Genomic DNA, 19,550 nt, shown 5'->3' on the forward strand with positions numbered 1-19,550 from the left:
TTCTCATTGACTTTTATCTACTTCTGAAGACCTACAATGTCTCCAATGTTTTGGTTTTGTCGGTTTTGTTCAATTGTATTATAACTAATGATATAGGCAATTCTATTAGAGATAGCGGGAGGCATTATGGTAACCATTGTTGACCACCTTGTATTATGTTTTTACATTATTATTTCTACCCTTTTGACTTGACCGATTCTGTTGTTATGTCACATTTGGTTTTAATCTCTTCCAAAAAAGCAATAAGAACCGTGGGAGCAATGAAACCCAAACTGTGTAATAGTCATTGTACAAAAGAGAGGGAAAGAAAGTGCTCAAACTATATAACTGCATGTATATTTAAGTGTATAAGATAGAAAATGATATCACAGAGTTTTATTGGATCATTGAACAGAACTGTTTGCAGTATCATTGTTGGAATGTCCACTCTACAAGCTTTAATTTTGTGACTTGAACAATTATTTTTAAGATGGCAATATGTAATCCATTAACTAGTGATTTCCTACTGTTCATTTTTTTCTGTAAATCTGTATAACTTGTACCCTTTCACTGTTTTTTTTCTTTTCTCCTTAAATAAAATTTAAAAAAAATCTAAATGTAATCGTTCTTTATAGCTGAGTAGTACTCCATTTGTCATGGTTTATGTCTGTGTCCCCCAGGCCTCACAAGTTTGCATTGTGCATTCTTGATTGGTTCATTGTCTATCTGGATTGATAGTGTCAGTGCTACACCCACATAGGGGTGGAGCAGGATGTGATGCAATGGTAGAAAGAAAGGGTGTCTGGCTCTTTTGCCAGTTTCAGCCTTGCTGTTTGCAGCCACCAGGAACTGTGGCCCAGCTATGCCCATCTGCCTTGGAGCCAACTGAGTATGGATTGAAATCTCCCAAAACTGTAAGAAATAAACCTTTCCTTTCCCAACTTTGGGCTTCAGGTATTGTCTCAGTGATGAGTAAAAAGTAACTAAGACAAAATTGTAAAAAATACCACAATTTTTTTATCCATTCTCAGTTGATGGACATTTATGTTGTGTCCAAGATCTGGCTATTACAAATTATACTGCTATAAACATGGGTGCACAAATGTCACTATGGTATGATGTTTTCAGTTCTTCTGGGAATATGCCTAAAAGTGGAATAGCTGGAACAAATGGGACTTCCAATCCTAGTTTTCTGAGAAATCTCCAGACTGACCTCCACAATGTTTGCACCAGTCTACACTCCCACCAACAGTGCAGGAGAATTCCTTTTACACCACAGCCTCTCCAGCATTTGTTGTTGTAGTTTTCTTGATCCTGGCCATTCTTTCTGGAGTGAGATGAAATCTCAGTGTGGTATGAATTTGCATTTCTTTAATGAGTAATGATGATAAACATTTTTTCATGTATTTATTTGCCATTTGTATTTCTTCATCTGAGAATTGTGTATTCATATCAGATGCCCATTTTTGGATTGGAGCTTTGAATTTTGGGGGTCTGACTTTTTTTAGTTCTTTATATGTTTTAGACAGAAGTCCTTTGTCTGAGGAGCAGTTCACTAAGATTGTTTCCCAGTTTGAACACTTTCTCTTCACTATTCTAGAGATTTCTTTTGATATGCAGAAACTTTTTAATAAGACATGATCCCAGTTGTTGACTATGGGAAATATTTCCCGTGCAGTTTGATTCCTGTTCTTGAATTCTCTATCTACCCCTATGTCTTCAAATTTTTACCCAATTTGTCTTCCAATAGATTTAGTGTTTCTGTTTTTTTATATTCAGATCTTTGATCCATTTAGCTTTTAATTTAGTACATGGTGATAGGCATGGGTCTAGTTTTAGTTTTCAGTATATGGAGAGCCAGTTTTCCCAACACCATTTATTAAAGAGACTGTTGTTTTTCAAGTTGACATGTTTGGCCCCTTTATCAAAGATAAGGTGGTTGAGTGTGTTATTTTAATCTATTCCATTGATCTTTTGCTCTGTTTTGATTCCAGTACCATGTTGGTTTTACTACAGTTGCTTTGTAGTATAACTTCAAGTCAGGGATTGTGATGCCTTCTGCCTTGTCTTTGCTGCTTAGAATTGTCTTTGTTATTCTAGGTCTCTTCTGGTTCTAGATGAATTTTAGGAGTGATTTCTCTAGATGTATGATGTATGTTCATTGTATTTTTACTGAGATCACATTGAATCTGTATAACAGTTTTGGGAGATTGGCCACTTTCACACTATTTATTCTTCCTATCTATAAACAAGGGATGTCTTTCCATTTTCTGAGATTCTCTTCGATTTCTCTTTTTAGTTTATTATAATTTTCCCTATATAGATGTTTCACTGTTTTCATGAGAACAATTCTTAATATTTCATTTTTTGGTTGTTTGTGTGAAGGGTGTGGCTTATCTTATCTCTCTCTCTGTGGTTTTGTTGTTAGTGTACAGAAATGCTATCCATTTTTGAGTACTGATTTTATATCCAAATACATTGCTGAATTTGTTTATTATACATAAGGTTTTTACAGTGTGGATTCTTTCACGTATTTAACAATAACTTTGTGTACTAAAAGCTTTACCAACTTACACACATGTATAGTTTCCCTCCATTATGAGACTTTTCATGTCTTTGACAATTACTGTTACTGCTGAAAGCTGTCTCAATATTCCTTACATTCACAGGGTTTCTCTCCAGTGTGATTTCTTTCATGTATTTCACAATCCTGGCTTGTGTTAAACCCTTTCCCACATTGCTTACATTTATAAGACTTCTCATGAGTATGAGATTTTTCATGGAGTTTACAATAGTCCTGTGTACTGAAATTTTTCCCACAATGCTTACATACATAAGGTTTCTCACCAGTGTGAGAACTTTCATGTACTTTAAAATAACTCTGTGTGCTGAAAACTTTCCCACAATGCTTACACACATAAGGCTTCTCACCAGTGTGAGATCTTTCATGTACTTTACAATAATTCTTTGTGGTGAAAGCTTTCCCACACTGCTTACATACATAAGGTTTCTCACCAGTGTGAGATCTTTCATGTACATTACAGTAACTCTGTGTCGTGAAAGCTTTCCCACACTGCTTACATACATAAGGTTTCTCACCAGTGTGAGATGTTTCATGTACTTTACAATTCTTCTTTGTAATGAAAGCTTTTCCACATTGCTTACATACAAAAGGTTTTTCACCAGTGTGAATTCTTTCATGTCTTTTACAATTCCTCTGTATACTGAAAGCCTTCCCACATTGCTTACATGCATAAGGTTTCTCACCAGTGTGAGATCTTTCATGTCTTTTATAACATACCTGTGTACTAAAAGCTTTCCCACACTGCTTACATACATAAGGTTTCTCACCGGTGTGAGCTCTTTCATGTCTTTTACAACACACCTGTGTACTAAAAGCTTTCCCACACTGCTTACATACATAAGGTTTCTCACCAGTGTGAGATCTTTCATGTACTTTACAATAACTCTGTGTGGTGAAAGCTTTCCCACATTGCTTACATACATAAGGTTTCTCACCAGTGTGAGACCTTTCATGTACTTTACAATATCTCTGTTCGATGAAAGCTTTCCCACAATGCTTACACACATAAGGTTTCTCACCAGTGTGAGACCTTTCATGTACTTTACAATATCTCTGTTCAATGAAAGCTTTCCCACACTGCTTACATGCATATGTTTTCTCACCAGTGTGAGATTTTTCATGTAGTTTACAATAACTCTGTGTGCTGAAAGCTTTCCCACATTGCTTACATACATAAGGTTTCTCAACACTGTGAGACCTTTCATGTAGTTTACAATAACTCTGTGTGCTGAAAGCTTTCCCACAATGCTTACATACATAACGATTCTCACCAGTGTGAGAACTTTCATGTCGTTTACCATAACTCTGTGTGCTGAAAGCTTTTCCACATTGCTTACATACATAAGGTTTCCCACCAGTGTGTGATCTTTCATGTAGTTTACCATAACTCTGTGTGCTGAAAGCTTTCCCACACTGCTTACATACATAAGGTTTCTCACCAGTGTGAGATCTTTCATGTAATTTACAAGAACTTTGTGTGGTGAAAGCTTTCCCACATTGCCTACATACATAAGGTTTTTCACCAGTGTGAGATCTTTCATGTATTTTACAATAACTCTGTGTGGTGAAAGCTTTTCCACATTGTTTACATACATAAGGTTTCTCGCCAGTGTGAGTTCTTTCATGTCTTTTACAATGGTCCTGTTTACTAAAAGCTTTTCCACATTGCTTACATACATAAGGTTTCTCACCAGTGTGAGCTCTTTCATGTCTTTTACAATTCCTCTGTATACTAAAAGTTTTCCCACATTGCTTACATACATAAGGTTTCTCACCAATGTGAGTTCTTTCATGTCTCTTACAATGCTCCTGTGTACTGAAACCTTTCCCACATTCCTTACTTACATACTTTTTCTCCTCCATGTGAACTGTTTCATCTTGTTGAGAAATACTATTTGTGCTAAAAGCTTTCCCACATTGCTTACATGCAGAGGGTATATCCTCACTGCGGTTTGTCTGATAGATCTGAACATCACTGGGTTTGCTGGAGACATTAAAGTTTTTTGGACATACAAACATGTTGTCTCTAAGATGAGTTCTTTCACTAAGACCAGAGCAGGATTTCTCACACTGATCATGTTCACATGGTTTCTTGCCAGCCTCTGTCCTTGCATGATTCTGAAAGCATTGCAAATCATCACAGTTTTTTCTATTTTCATTACATTTAAACAGCTTCCCTTTAAGTTCAAAATATTCATCTGGCTTTACCCCACTGTGAGCTCTGATTGGCATGTTTATTGAAAAAGGCCCAATCTGAAGCTTTCTAAAAGAAAGACTTTCAATTGGTTTTAAACCACATGATTTCTTATAGACATTAGCATCTAGATTGCAGAGGAAGCATTCTTTATGCTGATTCCAACCTTTATATTGATGGCATTTCTCAATGTTTTCATTTCTGTAAAAGATAAAGAGGACAATATAAAATGGCTCTCCATATCAATGATTTAATAGAGCACAAGCTTTTTAAATACATGCTAAGAAATTTGATAATAAGTTAAAAGAATACAAAATGGGATCTTTGGAGAAAGCTTTTCCTTAAAAAGTGGTATGTTTTTCAGATATTTTCAGTTGGTACATTTTATAATACGCTAATTGTAGTTTTATTTTGAGTAACTTATGTATAATAAATATTGATTAATTTTAATACCATTTCGTATTCAACCTTCATGTTCTTCTCTTATGCCATTTATCTTCCCCATCTCTAAAATATCACTTTCCTTTATCTATTACCTCTCAACTACAGATATACAAAATACCTAAAGGCAATGTCATACATATTTATGACGTTGACGATAAAGGAACATTTTTTATATTACAAATCTGATAGTGTCATTTGTATGATTTTACTTGTATTTGCATTTGTTATGTTGGAATATTTTTGTGTTTGGTTTTCAGACTGTACAACTCAAGTTGCATATAGTTTTGGAGAGTATTGGTGAAATTAATTAAATTTAAAGATGTATTGGTTTTTTGATTTTTGTGTGTCTCCTACTGTGTTGTGTTAAGGAGTATATATTTTTCTAGAAAGTGCAAATTACCTTATATTTCTGCAATAGTTATTGCAGTCTTCTTCCACTTTCCGGTTTTCCCAGAGTCTCTCTGGATTATAGACACAGAAGTAAAAGTAGTCACTACATTATTACATAAAAATTAACACATGCCAATTGGATTCTTGATATAATATAAGCAGGCCAGATTAATTTTTATAATTGTTTGCACATTCTATTTAATGAAACTGCACTGAAGAGCACAAAACAATCTCTTCTGAATGTATCAATAAGAAAGAGATTTTATTCTTACCTATAATCACAATGTTCTGAAAGGTTTCCTCCATCACATCTCTGTAAAGCTTCTTTTGCAATGCATTTAGCAAAGTCCATTCCTCACTGGTGAAGCTCACAGTCACATCCTCAAAGGTCACTGACTCCTAGAGGATCATACATATATTTCTTAAAAGAAAATCGAGACTAACAACCTGGACTATGTGAACCCATCTCACAAAAAATTGTAACTGAAAGCAAAGTGTGGAGGTGCATGTCTGTAATCCCAGTACTCAGGAGGCTGAGACAAGAAGATCATCATGACTTCAGGACCATTGTGAGCTACAGAGTGAGTTCAAGGTCAGCGTGATCTACATCATGAGATTCTGGCTAAAAAAATGAAACAGAACAACAAAAAAACCTGCTTCATGGTGGCTTATTTCAAAAAGCAATGGACATACCTGCAGCTTGAAAAATTATCAGCGTTAGATTCTGCAGTCCAATAAAAGTTATACAACACACAACTAATCTCTAATTCAGAAACTTACGGAGAGAAAGAAGCCACCAAGAATGCTTTTCAAAATGGTCACTGCAACTACCACCACTGGGGACTGGAAGGTGCTCATCCAGCCGAGCGGAGGCCGGCCCTGCTGCCGCCTCTCCTACCTGGGGCCCATACTATCACCTCTGGGGACCAGAAGGTGCGTGTCCAGCTGAGTGGAGGCGATTCTGGTCCAGCCCTGCTGCCGCCTTTCTCACCCGGGGCCCATACTACCACTGCTGGGGACCGGAAGGTGAGCGTCCATCCGAGCGGAGGCCGGCCCTGCTGCCGCCTGTCCCACCTGGGGCCCATACTACCAGCTACAGACCAGAAGGTGTGTGTCCAGCTGAGCGGAGGCGACTCTGGTCCAGCCCTGCTGCCGCCTCTCCCACCCGGGGCCTATACTACCACTGCTGGGGACCGGAAGGTGAGCGCCCAGCCCAGCGGCGGGGACTCAGGTCTGCCTGCAGCCTCCTCTGGCCAAGGAGCACACCACAGCTGCTGGCCGGAAGGAGGGAGCTGGGCTGAGCTGCTGAAAACTGCTCTGACCTCGCCTGTGACCTTCTTATGATCCGGAGAAAACCAGCACTACAGCCACTGCCTGGAGGAAGGAGCAGTCCCGCTGAGGAGGGGAGCTTTGCTACCAGAAGGGGAAACTGCAAATTGAGGAAGCTTTAGGTTTACCTGAGAGGAGCCTGGCAAGCCTCTTTTAATCCAGGGGCTCCACTGCCCAAGGAGGGAGTTACTACAAGAGGAGTCCTAAGAGTCCAGGACATAATTTACAACACGACCAGGGGAAACTCTGGAATAACACTTGAAACACAGTAATATAGGAAAATGACAAAACGAAAGACCAAAATGCAATCTCAAACATCCAACCCATCCCAAGAAAGCCTAGGAGCCATATACATAGAAGAAAATACATGCCATATACTTGAAACACCTCAAACAATAGTAACAGAAATAAAGAAGCAGCTCCAGGAAGCTTTGAAGGAATTCAAACTAGAAATAATCTATCAGATTAAAAGAAGAAATAATGAAAGAAATGAAGGAGATGCTGAACATATCTAAAGAAGACACAGCTAAAAAATTGGAGGAACTAAACAAAAGGATAGAATCTCTGGATGAACAATATAAGAAACAAACAGAATATATAAAACAGATGCAAAGAGATATACAGAAAATCAAAAGCAACATTGAAAGTTGTAATAACTGCCTGAATGAATACGAAGATAGAATTTCAGACCTCAAAGACAAGATTGCAGCCAGTGAACAGGAAAGGAAAGATCTTTTAAAAATAACAAGAAATCAAGAAATAACAATACAACACCTGCAAGATGACGCAAAGAAAAACAACATATGGTTGATAGGGATAAATGAAAAAGAAGAAGACAATGCAAAGGATGTCAAGGATATGTAGAGAATTAATTGCTGAAAACTTCCCAAACATGAAATTGGAAACTGATATCAGGATCAATGAGGCATATAGAACTCCAAATAGTCATAACCAAAATAAAACTACACCCAGACATATAATAATCACCATTCCAGAAATTGAACAAATACAATATTAAAAGCTGTCAAAGAGAAAATAGAATATTAAAAGCTGTCAAAGAGAAAAGACAGATCACCTATAAAGGAAAACCTATCAGAATCACAGCAGACTTCTCAACACAAACAATAAAGGCAAGAAGAGCATGGAGTGAAGTATTTCAGACCCTAAAGGAAAATGATTTCCAACCTAGACTGATGTACCCTGCAAAACTGTCCTTCAAAATTGGTGGAGAAATAAGATACGTCCTTGACAAAGAACAGCTGAAGAAATTCATGATCACCAAGCCAATCCTGCAAAGAATACTGAAAGACAGTCTAGATACACTTAAGAAAAAATCACTTAACAAAGACAATTAAATATAACAGAAAGATAAAGATGCAACAGCAGAAATATAACATGTCACTAATAAACCAATAGATAACAGTTATAGCCATTAATGTAAATGGTCTCAATGCACTAATTAAAAGAAATAGACTGGCAGAATGGATCAAGAAACAAAATCCAACCATATGCTGTTTACAATAAACCCATCTAACCCAAAAGGATACTCACAGACTGAAAGTCAAAGGATGGAAAACAATACTTCATAAAATAGGAACCCCCCAAAAAGCAGGGGTAGCTATTCTGTTTGCAGACAATGTGAACTTCAAACCAATAATGATCAGAAGAGACAAAGCAGGTCACTACATACTGGTTACGGGAAAACTTCAAGAGGAGGAGATAACTATCTTAAATATATATGCACCAAATTCCAAAGCAACCAGTTATATAAAACAAGTAATATCAGAAATGAAAACACACCATTGACATCAATGGACAGATCAACAGGACAGAAAATCAGCAAAGAGACAAAAGAACTGAATCACACCTGTGAACAAATGGAATTCATAGACATACACAGAGTATTCCACCCAACAACAACAGAATCCACATTTTTCTCAGCAGTACATGGGTCATTCTCTAAAATAGACCATATATTAACTCACAGAACATATTTAAAGAAATGCAAAAGTGTTGAAATCATCCCCTGCATGTTATCAGATCATAGCACTATGAAATTAGTAATTAATGATAAAAGATACTGCAAAAATCCCATAAACACATGGAAAGTGAATAACACACTCTTGAGTAATCAGTGGGTCACAGAGGAAATTAAAGAAGAAATTAAACAATACCTACAAACAAATGAAAACACAAATACAACTTACTGGAATCTGTGGGATGCAATGAAAGCTGTCCTCACAGGGAAATTTATTGCACTGAGTTCCCACATCAGGAAAACAGAACAAATACAAACAAGTAACTTGATGCTACACCTCAAACAGCTAGAAAAAGAAGAGCAAGTCAAGCCCAAAGCCAAAAGAAGAGAGGAAATAATAAAAATCAGAGCAGAAATCAATGCAATAGAGACTAAGAAAACAATACAAAGAATCAATGAATCAAAGAGTTGGTTCTTTAAAAGAATAAATAAAATTCATAAGCCCCTAGCCAACCTTATTAAAAAAAGGGAAGAAAAAGCTCAAATTCATGCAATAAGGAATGAAAAAGGTGAAATCACTACAGACCCAATAGAAATACAGAAGATCATCAACACATATCAAAAACCTCTACTCTCAAAGGTTTGATAACACAGAAGAAATAGACAGATTTCTAGAAGCATATGAAGTACCAAAGCTAGGTCAAGAAGAAGTAAAACTGCTGAATAATCCAATTTCTATTCATGAAATCGAAAATGTAATTAAGTCATTACCTACAAAGAAGAGCCCAGGCCCAGATGGATTCACTGCAGAATTCTACAAGAAATACAAAGAGGACCTAATGCCAACACTCCTCAAACTCTTCAATGAAATTGAAAGGGAAGCAATCCTTCCTAAGTAATTCCTGGAAGCAAATATTACTCTAGTACCAAAACCTGAGAAAGACCCAACTGAAAAAGAGAACTACAGACCAATCTCCCTAATGAACACAGATGCAAAGATCCTCAATAAAATATTGGCAAATAGGATGCAGCAAGTTATCAAGAAGATTATACACCATGACCAAGTGGGATTCATCCCAGGTATGCAGGGATGGGTCAATATACGTAAATCCATAAATGTAATCCACTATATCAATAGAGTCAAAGGTAAGAATCACATGATCATTTCTATAGATGCAGAAAAAGCTTTTGATAAGGTACAACATTCATTTATGATAAGAACCTTACAGAAAATTGGAATAGATGGTCTTTACCTCAACATAATAAAGGCCATTTAGGACAAACCAACAGCCAGTATTATACTAAACGGCCAAAAATTGAAAGCCTTTACTTTAAAATCAGGCACAAGACAAGGATGTCTCCTGTCACTGCTCCTATTTAATATAGTACTGGATATACTAGCCAGAGCAATTAGACATGAAAAGAAAAATAAAAGGCGTAAAGATAGGAAAAGAAGTTAAATTATCACTATTTGCAGATGATATGATACTGTACATAGAAGACCCCCAAAACTCCATTGAAAGACTCCTAGATATAATAAATAAATTCAGCAATGTGGCTGGATACAAAATCAATACTCAAAAATCAATAGCATTCTTATAACAACAAAATCACAGAGAGAGAAATAAGAGAAGCCACACCCTTCACACTAGCAACCAAGAAAATGAAATATTTAGGAATTACTCTCACGAAAGAAGTGAAAGACCTATACAGGGAAAATTATAATACATTGAAAAATGAAATTGAAGATGATCTCAGGAAATGGAAAGACATCCCTTGCTCATGGATAGGAAGAATAAATATTGTGAAAATGGCCATTCTCCCAAAACTTTTATACAGATTCAATGCAATCCCGATAAAAATACCATCAACATACCTCATAGATCTCAAGAAATCAATCCTAAAATTCATCTGGAACCAGAAGAGACCTAGAATAGCAAGGACAGTTCTAAGCAGCAGAGGCAAGGCAGGAGGCATCACAATCCCTGACTTGAAGTTATACTACAAAGCAACTGTAGTAAAATCAACATGGTACTGGAATCAAAACAGAGCCGAAGACCAATGGAATAGATTAGAAGATACAACTACAACTACAAACACACTCAACCACCTCATCTTTGAGAAAGGGGCCAAACAGGTTCACTGGAAGAATGACAGTCTCTTTAATAAATGGTGTTGGAAAAACTGGCTCTCTACATGCCGAAAACTAAAACTAGACCCATGCCTGTCACCATATACTAAAATAAAATCTAAATGGATCAAAGATCTAAATATTAAAACAGAAACACTAAATCTATTGGAAGACAAATTGGGTAAAAACCTTGAAGACATACATAGGGGTAGGTAGAGAATTCATGAACAAGACTCAAACTGCACAGGAAATACTTCCCAGAGTCAAAAACTGGGATCACATCTTTATTAAAAAGTTTCTGCACATCAAAAGAAATCTCTAGCATAGTGAAAAGAAAACCCACAAACTGGGAAAAAATCCTAGTGAACAGTCCCTCAGACAAAGGACTTCTGTGTAAAATATACAAAGAATCAAAAAAAAAATCAGACCCCCAAAATCCAAAGACCCCATCCAAAAATGGGCATCGGAGATGAATAAACAATTTTCAGATGAAAAAATACAAATGGAAAATAAATATATGAAAAAATGTTTAGCATCACTAGTCATTAGAGAAATGCAAATTAAAACCACACTGAGATTTCATCTCACTCCTTAAAGAATGGCCAAGATCAAGAAAACCATCAACAACAAATGCTTTAGAGGCTGTGGGGAAAAAGGAACTCTCCTGCACTGTTGGTGGGAGTGTAGACTGGTGCAACCATTGTGGAGGTCAGTCTGGAGATTTCTCAGAAAGCTGGGACTGGAAGCCCCATTTGACCCAGCTATTCCACTCCTAGGTATATTCCCAGAAGAACTGAAAGCATCATACCACAGTGATATATGTGCACCCAAGTTTATAGCAGCACAATTTGTAATAGCCAGATCTTGGAAACAACCTAAGGGTCCATCAACTGAGGAATGGATAAAAAAGTTGTGGTATTTTTATACAATGGAGTACTACTCAGCTATAAAGAATGATCACATTGAGACATTTATAAATAAATGGACGCAGCTCGAGACCATACTTATAAGTGAAATCAATCAAAGTCACCTGTATAAATACCAAATAGTTTCCCTAGTGTAAGAAATGAGAAGAATACATGAAAGTATGTGGTAATCATGATTCCCAGTCACACTGGTTTGAAGCCATATAATGTTTTCACTCATTACTTGGAATGGTTTTAATTTGGGTGGTTTTATTTTACTGTTTGTGATACTACAAATAACAATTTTGAAGAGAATAAGAGCGTAATAGCTAGCACTGATTTAATATCATCCTGTTTTGAAGCCCCATCAAGTTGTTGTTCATTTGTTTCCATTGGTTCTAACATGTAGTACCTTATTATATCTTAATGTATGTGATAGTATAAGCAAGTTTTTTATAGACAAAGAGATAATATAGAAATTGATGTTTGGTTTCTGCTAGCTGGTTCTAAATACCCTGCAATAATTTCATTCTCTTGAATGGTCTCACACTATCTTGATAAATTTGATGCTATAGTATACGAAGTTAGACTCAAATATTTCAAGGAAAGAGTGACTATGGTAACTACTAGTAATGTCAAGCTATCTGGGGGTGAAACACAATGATGGTTAAATTTTTCGATTCTGACCGGTGTTGTTATATTTATATGTTCTTTTTTTTTTTTTATCTCAGTCTCCCCCCTTTTTCTTTTCCTTTTTTTAAAAAATTAATTTATTTCTTAGTATCTTTTAACTAAGGGAAAACTAAATTAAAAATAGTGTGATAGATTATAGTAATTGTTTTTGTTGCCCTATTAACCTGATTTGAACCCCTGTAGTGTTCCCCGTATCTTGTTCTGACTGATTTTATTATATTCTGTTTCGCTTAATAATATCAAGTTTGAGGGTATAGGCAACCATTTGGAAGGCAACCAGATATTCTATGATGCCCGTTATTATTTGACTATTATCTTCTTTGGAATCCTGTAAGCTCTTCAATGTGGTTTTATTGGTCTTATGTACAGTTTTGTTCAATTCTTTTATACTAGCTAATATAGGCTACTCTTTTTAGGATAACAAGAGGCATAATGGTAACCATTGTTGATCACCTAGTAATCCACCCCCCCTTTTTTTTCATTTTATGCTATGTCCATCCTCCTGATCTAAATGACTCTGTTTTGCTTTGTCACATTGGGTTTTTCTTTGGTCCATCTTGTTTTGCTTTTTGGCCTTTTTTTTTTTCAATCTTTTTTCTTTTCCTCTTCAAAGAAAAAGTTAAAAAAAACTGTGGAAGTAATGGAAACTAAAATGCGTGATTGTTAGTGTAAAAAAAGAAAGGAAGGAAAGTGATCTAAAGGATATAACTGCAAGTTTATTTAAATGTGTAGGATAGAGAACCATATTGCTGAGTTTTTGTTGGATCACTGAACAGAATTGACTGCAATCTCACTGTATTAATCTCCACTTTGTATGCTTTAATTTTGTAATCTGAACAGCTGTTTATAAGATGACAATGTGTGATCTATTAATCGGTGAACTCTTACTGTATGCTTTTTCTCTTGAAATTCTGTGTTGCTTCTAGCCTTTTACTGTCTTGCTTCGTTTAGTTTTGTTTTTCTCTTTAAATAAAACAAAACAAAACAACAACAACAAAAAACAAAATGGTCACTGCGTATTCCCAACAACAAAACTTACATTTTGCACTAAAATTATAATATATTATGCTGATTTTAACTGAGCACTATTATAATGATATATTTTTATTCACAATTGTGATCATTTTATCCTGCGAGGCTGTGACAGGAGTAGGCCTTCAAGCTCAGATTGGGCCATATACTGAGAATAAGTGATAAAATTCCAAATAATGACAAGTCAAAATGTAAAAGGTCAAATGATTCCCTAGAAGAAATTCCTGAGCTCAATTCCTACCAACACAACAAATACCTTTTAATTTTTCCTGTTTTTGTGAAAAACTATCCCCATTACACAGAGATAATGTTGCCCAAGGAATTTTAAGCTAACAAAAGAAAACAATTTACTAGTAACATAAAATTGATTAGGTGAATGTAGTAATAAGGTAATTATGTATATAATGATTTAAAGTTATAACTTTCTTTTAGCCTATATGTCTGAATCACTTTCCAAGTTCACTAGCATAGAACTCATAGTTCAGTTCCACACTAGGCAGTTTTCAGAGGGAAATTCCTTGTTCAGGAGCTGATTTTGCCTGCCTCCATCATTCACTGCTTTCCCATGTTGTATGTCCTCTCCTGTGCTCTTCTATAGACAGAACATCATTCTCCACTTAATTACGGACATGTCTGCAGACCTACACTTAGCACTTTTCATCTGCTGTAAGACTGCTTCTACACTTTGTCCTACTTCCTGCAGTATGTCAGGTTTTGGTTTCAAGACAGGTTATTTCTTTGTGGGTAAGACTGGTTTTGAATTTATTGTATAGCTGAGGGTGAAATTGAACACCCAAGAATCCTCCCACATCAGCCTCCTGAATACTAACATGGCAATCATGTGGCACCACACCCAGCTAAATTTTCATTTTTGAAATAATATCTACAACCTATCCATGCACCATAGCAATTATGTGAGACAACTTGTTTTTGCTACTTTTTCAAGGCATATACAAAGCATATGTAGATGCCCTACCTCAAGGGGATTCAGTTTGTGTTTATTATTCAAGCCCCTACGAAAGTTGTTCTTTAGACATTATTTTCATCCTTCATTTTTCCAGTGAAAATTTGTTGTTGAAATTGATGTTAGATTCCAGGGTGAAAATATGAGATAACATCTCAGATGATCTATGAGACTCAAAAAGAATTATACCTTTGGGGCAGTAAAAGTGCCAGTGTTTCCCAAGAGATCAAGTTATCTCTTGCACCACTAATTGAGGAGCCTCTGTGTTTGGTAAAGGTTTCCTTCCATGCACTCTGCCATAACCCATGTCTACCTCCCCAATTAGTACTCATAAAACTCTTGGACACTCTGATTCATGGTCCCCTTTCCAGTAAGAACAACTGACAATCCCAGATCCCTGGGAACTACTGATTTTTCCTTCTTTTTTTTTTTTTTTTTTTTTTAATATCTGGGCCGCGTTGCTGAATGGGGGAGAGAACGCTATTCACAGTATTCATTTGGAACCGCTATCTAAACTTTTAACAAATTCAGCATATTGTAATTAGGTGTCATAGTTCCTATCCTTTTACTGAGACAAAGTATAAAATACACTCAAAGGAATTTATTTTGCTCTACAAGTTCAAAAACTTGTCTATTGGATCCAAAGCCCAAAGTAGCTGAAAAAATAGGAAGGTGAAGGAAGGATGTTTAAGTCACAGCAGTATGGATGGAGGGAAAGTTGGTAGGATCTGCAAACAAGAATACACTTTTCCAGGTCCTGTCCTTAGTGATATGCCTCCCCAAATTCCCCACCTCCTAATCCCACATTCTGACACTGAAATTAACTGTGAATGAATACACTGAAGAGGAGAGGGCTCATTGAAACCCACCAACTTGCAAGGTCGTGTGACATTTAGAAGACACTGTAGATATAAAATAAAATAGCTGATCTGCTGCTGGGAGAGAAATAAGCACACAACACAGCAGTCTCACCCTCATTGAAACTTCACACACCTGTCATGAGTCTCTCATCAACCCTCCCACTCACTGCATGGTGAGGAATGGAATTTTACATGCACATCTCATGTTTATTGTGTCCCATTTGCTTGCATTATCTGTCCCTTGTAAAACTCTCACATGCATTTACAGTGTGTTTGAGACCTAAATGAGCTTTTTTGCTCTGCAGAAACAAAGGCTAAGAGCCTGACTGGCCTGGAATTGTACCAGCCAGCAAATGTTATATTTTTTAAACTAGATTACCCAAATGACTATATCAGAAACCAATTTGGCCATGAGACAAACATCCTTTGTCTTACAGTCTAGCCTGTAGCTAAGACAGCATTTGCCATACAATAAAGAAACCTTGACACTCATAACTTCAACCCTAACTTTCTGATTTTCTTCCAGATACATTGGTTTTGAGACAAGGGCAGTGCTTTTGCCTCATTTCCTCATTTCTTAACTGTAAAGAGAACAAAAGATCCAGAGAAAGTCATGAGAAACAACAATAGTACAGCAAGATGAACTAGATTCTGTGTCCCTTGGATTTCTACCTGAGTTAGAAGGAAAAATTGAATGGCCCTGATTCATGCAGCATTACTCTTCCCTGTCTTATCAGACTATTGGTGCTGCATAGCCTGTATTTCAACACTCCAAGTTAATTATAGCCTTTTCATCAGAGAAGGCTTCATAACTGTTCTGCACTTGGCCATTTAATTCGTTCTTAACCTTCTTAACAAGAAAGTACACCAGGAACATTTTTATTATCAGCAGTGGTTTAAGCAGGTTTTTCAGATACACACGAAAGTGTGTATTACCATGGCCACTAATGGGCAACAGTTTAGCATCTATGCCTAAGCCTGTTTACTGGTTCCAATGGTAGAGCTTTTATGGTAAAGATCTCTCAGTTCAGGGGATAGGGGACATATCATATCATGGATGCTTTACCTTCTATTTATAAATTGCTGATCTTGAAAATCTTCATTTTTGTGTCTGGGGATTATCTATTAATTTCTGAATTTGGTACTGTTTATTAGCTTCTCTTGTTATTTACTCCCATGACATTCACTAACATATTTATGGGATTCTCAGGACATTCCTTAGAACACTTCTGTAAACATATGGCCTATTTTTTGTGTTGAAGTACATTTCAGCCACACATTTCTTAGAATTCCTGAGACCCCCCACTGTACTTCTGTGGAGACAATTCTTGTGCAAGCCATGGTTAACTCTTGTTCTCACTAGGACAGATGCTATCTAATGTTTCTCTTGCTAGGATACTGAATGGTCCCTTCCATGTGGAGAGACAATGGGAACAGGACTGTCATTCGTATCTGGATTTATGGAAAGATCCTTCCTAATTGTTATCATCAAGAGCTTCAGGTGGCCTAAAAAATGTTTCCCAGTGACCTGTAATAGTGAGGCCTCTTAGAGAAAAAATCAGCTTTTATTAAAATCATATTATTGGGGTAAAAAAAGGTCCAAACCTAAGGAGATAGATACAAGACCTCCATCTCATTAATGTAATGTTATACCTTATTCACCCTAATCCCAGCTTCATGCAAATGTTTTTCTGTCATAGATATTAAAGATGTCTTCTTTATATCCCTTTGGAACCAAGGACACAAAATTTATTTGTCTGAGAAAATTTCCTTACTAACTTTGGACAACAAATTTCAGCAGTCCTTCTCCTGTTTTCATAAGAGCTCACACCAGTTTGGGTTGAGGTACAAGAAATATCAATGACCCAAAGTGGTTTTAAATTCAGGGAAAGTAAATTGTATTCTTGGAGGATATCTGCTGTCCTTCAGCAGTTCACTCTTCAGACGGGGCCAATAAAGACACAGGAAAACACAAGGACAATTAAAGAGTGAGGAAATCTGATACACAGTGTGAAATATTTCTTTTCATTGCAATTCAACCTTAATTTCAAAATGTGGCAGAGACACAATTTTCAGCTGCATGTAAACTCACGTAAGTCCAGAAGGACAACTACTAGTGTCATCAAGATGCTATAACTGAAAAAATGGTCTTAGTAGCAGTTGGTAGCCAGAAGTGTAGCTGGTTTCATTCAGCTACTCCTAACTCTGAGAGGACTGGTAGAAATTGCTTGGAAGAGTCCTGCTCCTGTACACAACTGGCACCAAGCAACTGGTAGACAATTCACAATACCCACAATTCAAAAGGCATTAATGTGTTTTTGCTTCAAATTTTGTAGAATTTTCAGTCCAGAGGGTTTGGGAAGATCGAGGAACAGTAAGCAGCAGAGTACACAGCCTCTCTGAGAAAAACAGTCCATATGCCTGAATACAGCATTGTTGCGGAAGACAAGAAAGAAGGAAGTGGATCCCCACAGCCCTGGATGACTGTAAAGTTAAAACTGAAGCTCACAGAGAGAATAAAAACAGAAAAACTTGAAGAGAAGTGGGCCACAGATGGTAGCACACTCACCTGGAGCCAGAACATTGTGTTAGAAAAGCTGTTAAAACCAGGAGATACACAGTGACAGTGAATGTGATGGCTGGCAAGCCCAAATGCCTCTACAGGGAAATGTGACTGCAGATGGGAGCAGCAGCCTGCAGAACTGCACTGGCTGGCTCTGAGTATGGGGGACTCAGTCCTCCTGCAGGAGTGGACAATTGGCCAGGGACCATTTTGGACTTGGGCAGGGAAAGCCTGGAGCCAGAACTGCAGCTGGCTTCATTCAGCCACTCCCAGCTCTGAGCAGACTGGAAGAAATTGCTTAGAATGAGTCTTGCTCCTGTACACATTCCAACAGCCATCACCGAGGTTTCCCTAAAGCTATCCCCAACCAGCTTCTGTCCCCTATGTGTACTACATGTAGTGAGTGCTTCCTGTTTGTTAACCAGCTTGGGAGGGAGGCAGGAGCCTGCCCCACCTTGTTTGTACTTCAGCAGCCACAGGTAAGCCACAGCACTCTGGGAAAATCAGCAAACAGATCTATACCAGCACAACCAATGCTCACCATGAAATATCCCTTAGCAAGCATGGGCTTCAAAAAGCAAATTACCTTGCTTCAGAGAAATGGTAGCCAATACAGGAAGAGCTGAGGACCTTACTATCTAGTTGTCTAGAAGAAACCAGGTACATGAGAAAAGGAAGAAGCAAAAGGCAGTCTCTGGCCTCCAACCCAAGCAGTACTGGTCAAGGAGATGTAAACACATCTCCTGAGAGAGTCAGCACACTTCAGACAAACTGAAACCAACAAAGAAAGAAATTGGCCCTCTTATGTACATCTATATGGAAAAAACAAAAAGTATGAGAAGAGCAGGCAATAAGAAAGGGTGCTCAATTCCCAATACTGAGAACACTGATCAAGGAAAGGTAAATGTAAAGGAGAATGAGGGCAGAAAACATGCAATATCATGCATGGCACCAATAGACATAAAACGTTATCTTCAGAACCTCCTATGAGTTCAAAAGTGAAGTATTTAACCAAGTAAAGCAAGATATAAGTAGAATAGTAAAACAAATGCTAAGCACTTCCCAGGAAAAAACAGATGGTAGAATGGAAGAACAAAGAAAAGGGGGGGGGTTGTTTGATGGAGAAAATAGAGAAAACATAGAATACATGAAGCAGGTTCAATGAGATTAACAGGAAGCAGGTTCAAAGAGATTACCAGGAAACTAAAAACTCTATTGAAAGCTGGCATAACAGCTTGAAAGAAACTAAGAATAGATTATTTACAATGGAGAACAGGTTTGTAATGTGGGAACATGAAAGGAAAAACTTATTAAAAATAACAAGGAAACAAGCAGTAACAATACAAAGGCTAGAAGATAACAAGAGGATCTATAACTTAAGAATAAAGAATGTAAATGAAGAAGCAGGGGTACAAACAAAGGAACTGCAAAGAAATATTCACATAAATAACCAAGGAAAACTTCCCAAACATAGGAAAAGGTAAAGCTGCTCAGATGAATGAGG

General features: G+C 37.1%; 1 protein-coding gene across 1 annotated transcript in view; it reads right to left on the minus strand.

Moving 5' to 3' along the window:
* Nucleotides 1–2,453: 2,453 nt before the first annotated feature.
* The window catches only part of LOC100725614 (zinc finger protein 709-like), a 42,226-nt gene continuing 25,129 nt past the window's right edge, over nt 2,454–19,550 (minus strand). The window contains exons 2-4 of the mRNA XM_063233829.1: nt 5,864–5,990; nt 5,602–5,662; nt 2,454–4,958 (exon numbers count right to left, since the gene is read on the minus strand). Of these exons, the coding sequence (XP_063089899.1) occupies nt 2,627–4,958; nt 5,602–5,662; nt 5,864–5,990 (2,520 nt within the window). The 3' untranslated portion in view covers nt 2,454–2,626. The remainder of the gene's footprint in view (nt 4,959–5,601; nt 5,663–5,863; nt 5,991–19,550) is intronic.

Source organism: Cavia porcellus, unplaced genomic scaffold (assembly GCF_034190915.1).
Source record: "Cavia porcellus strain 051 isolate PalLab524CR breed Dunkin Hartley unplaced genomic scaffold, mCavPor4.1 scaffold_23, whole genome shotgun sequence".
NCBI lineage: Eukaryota > Metazoa > Chordata > Mammalia > Rodentia > Caviidae > Cavia > Cavia porcellus.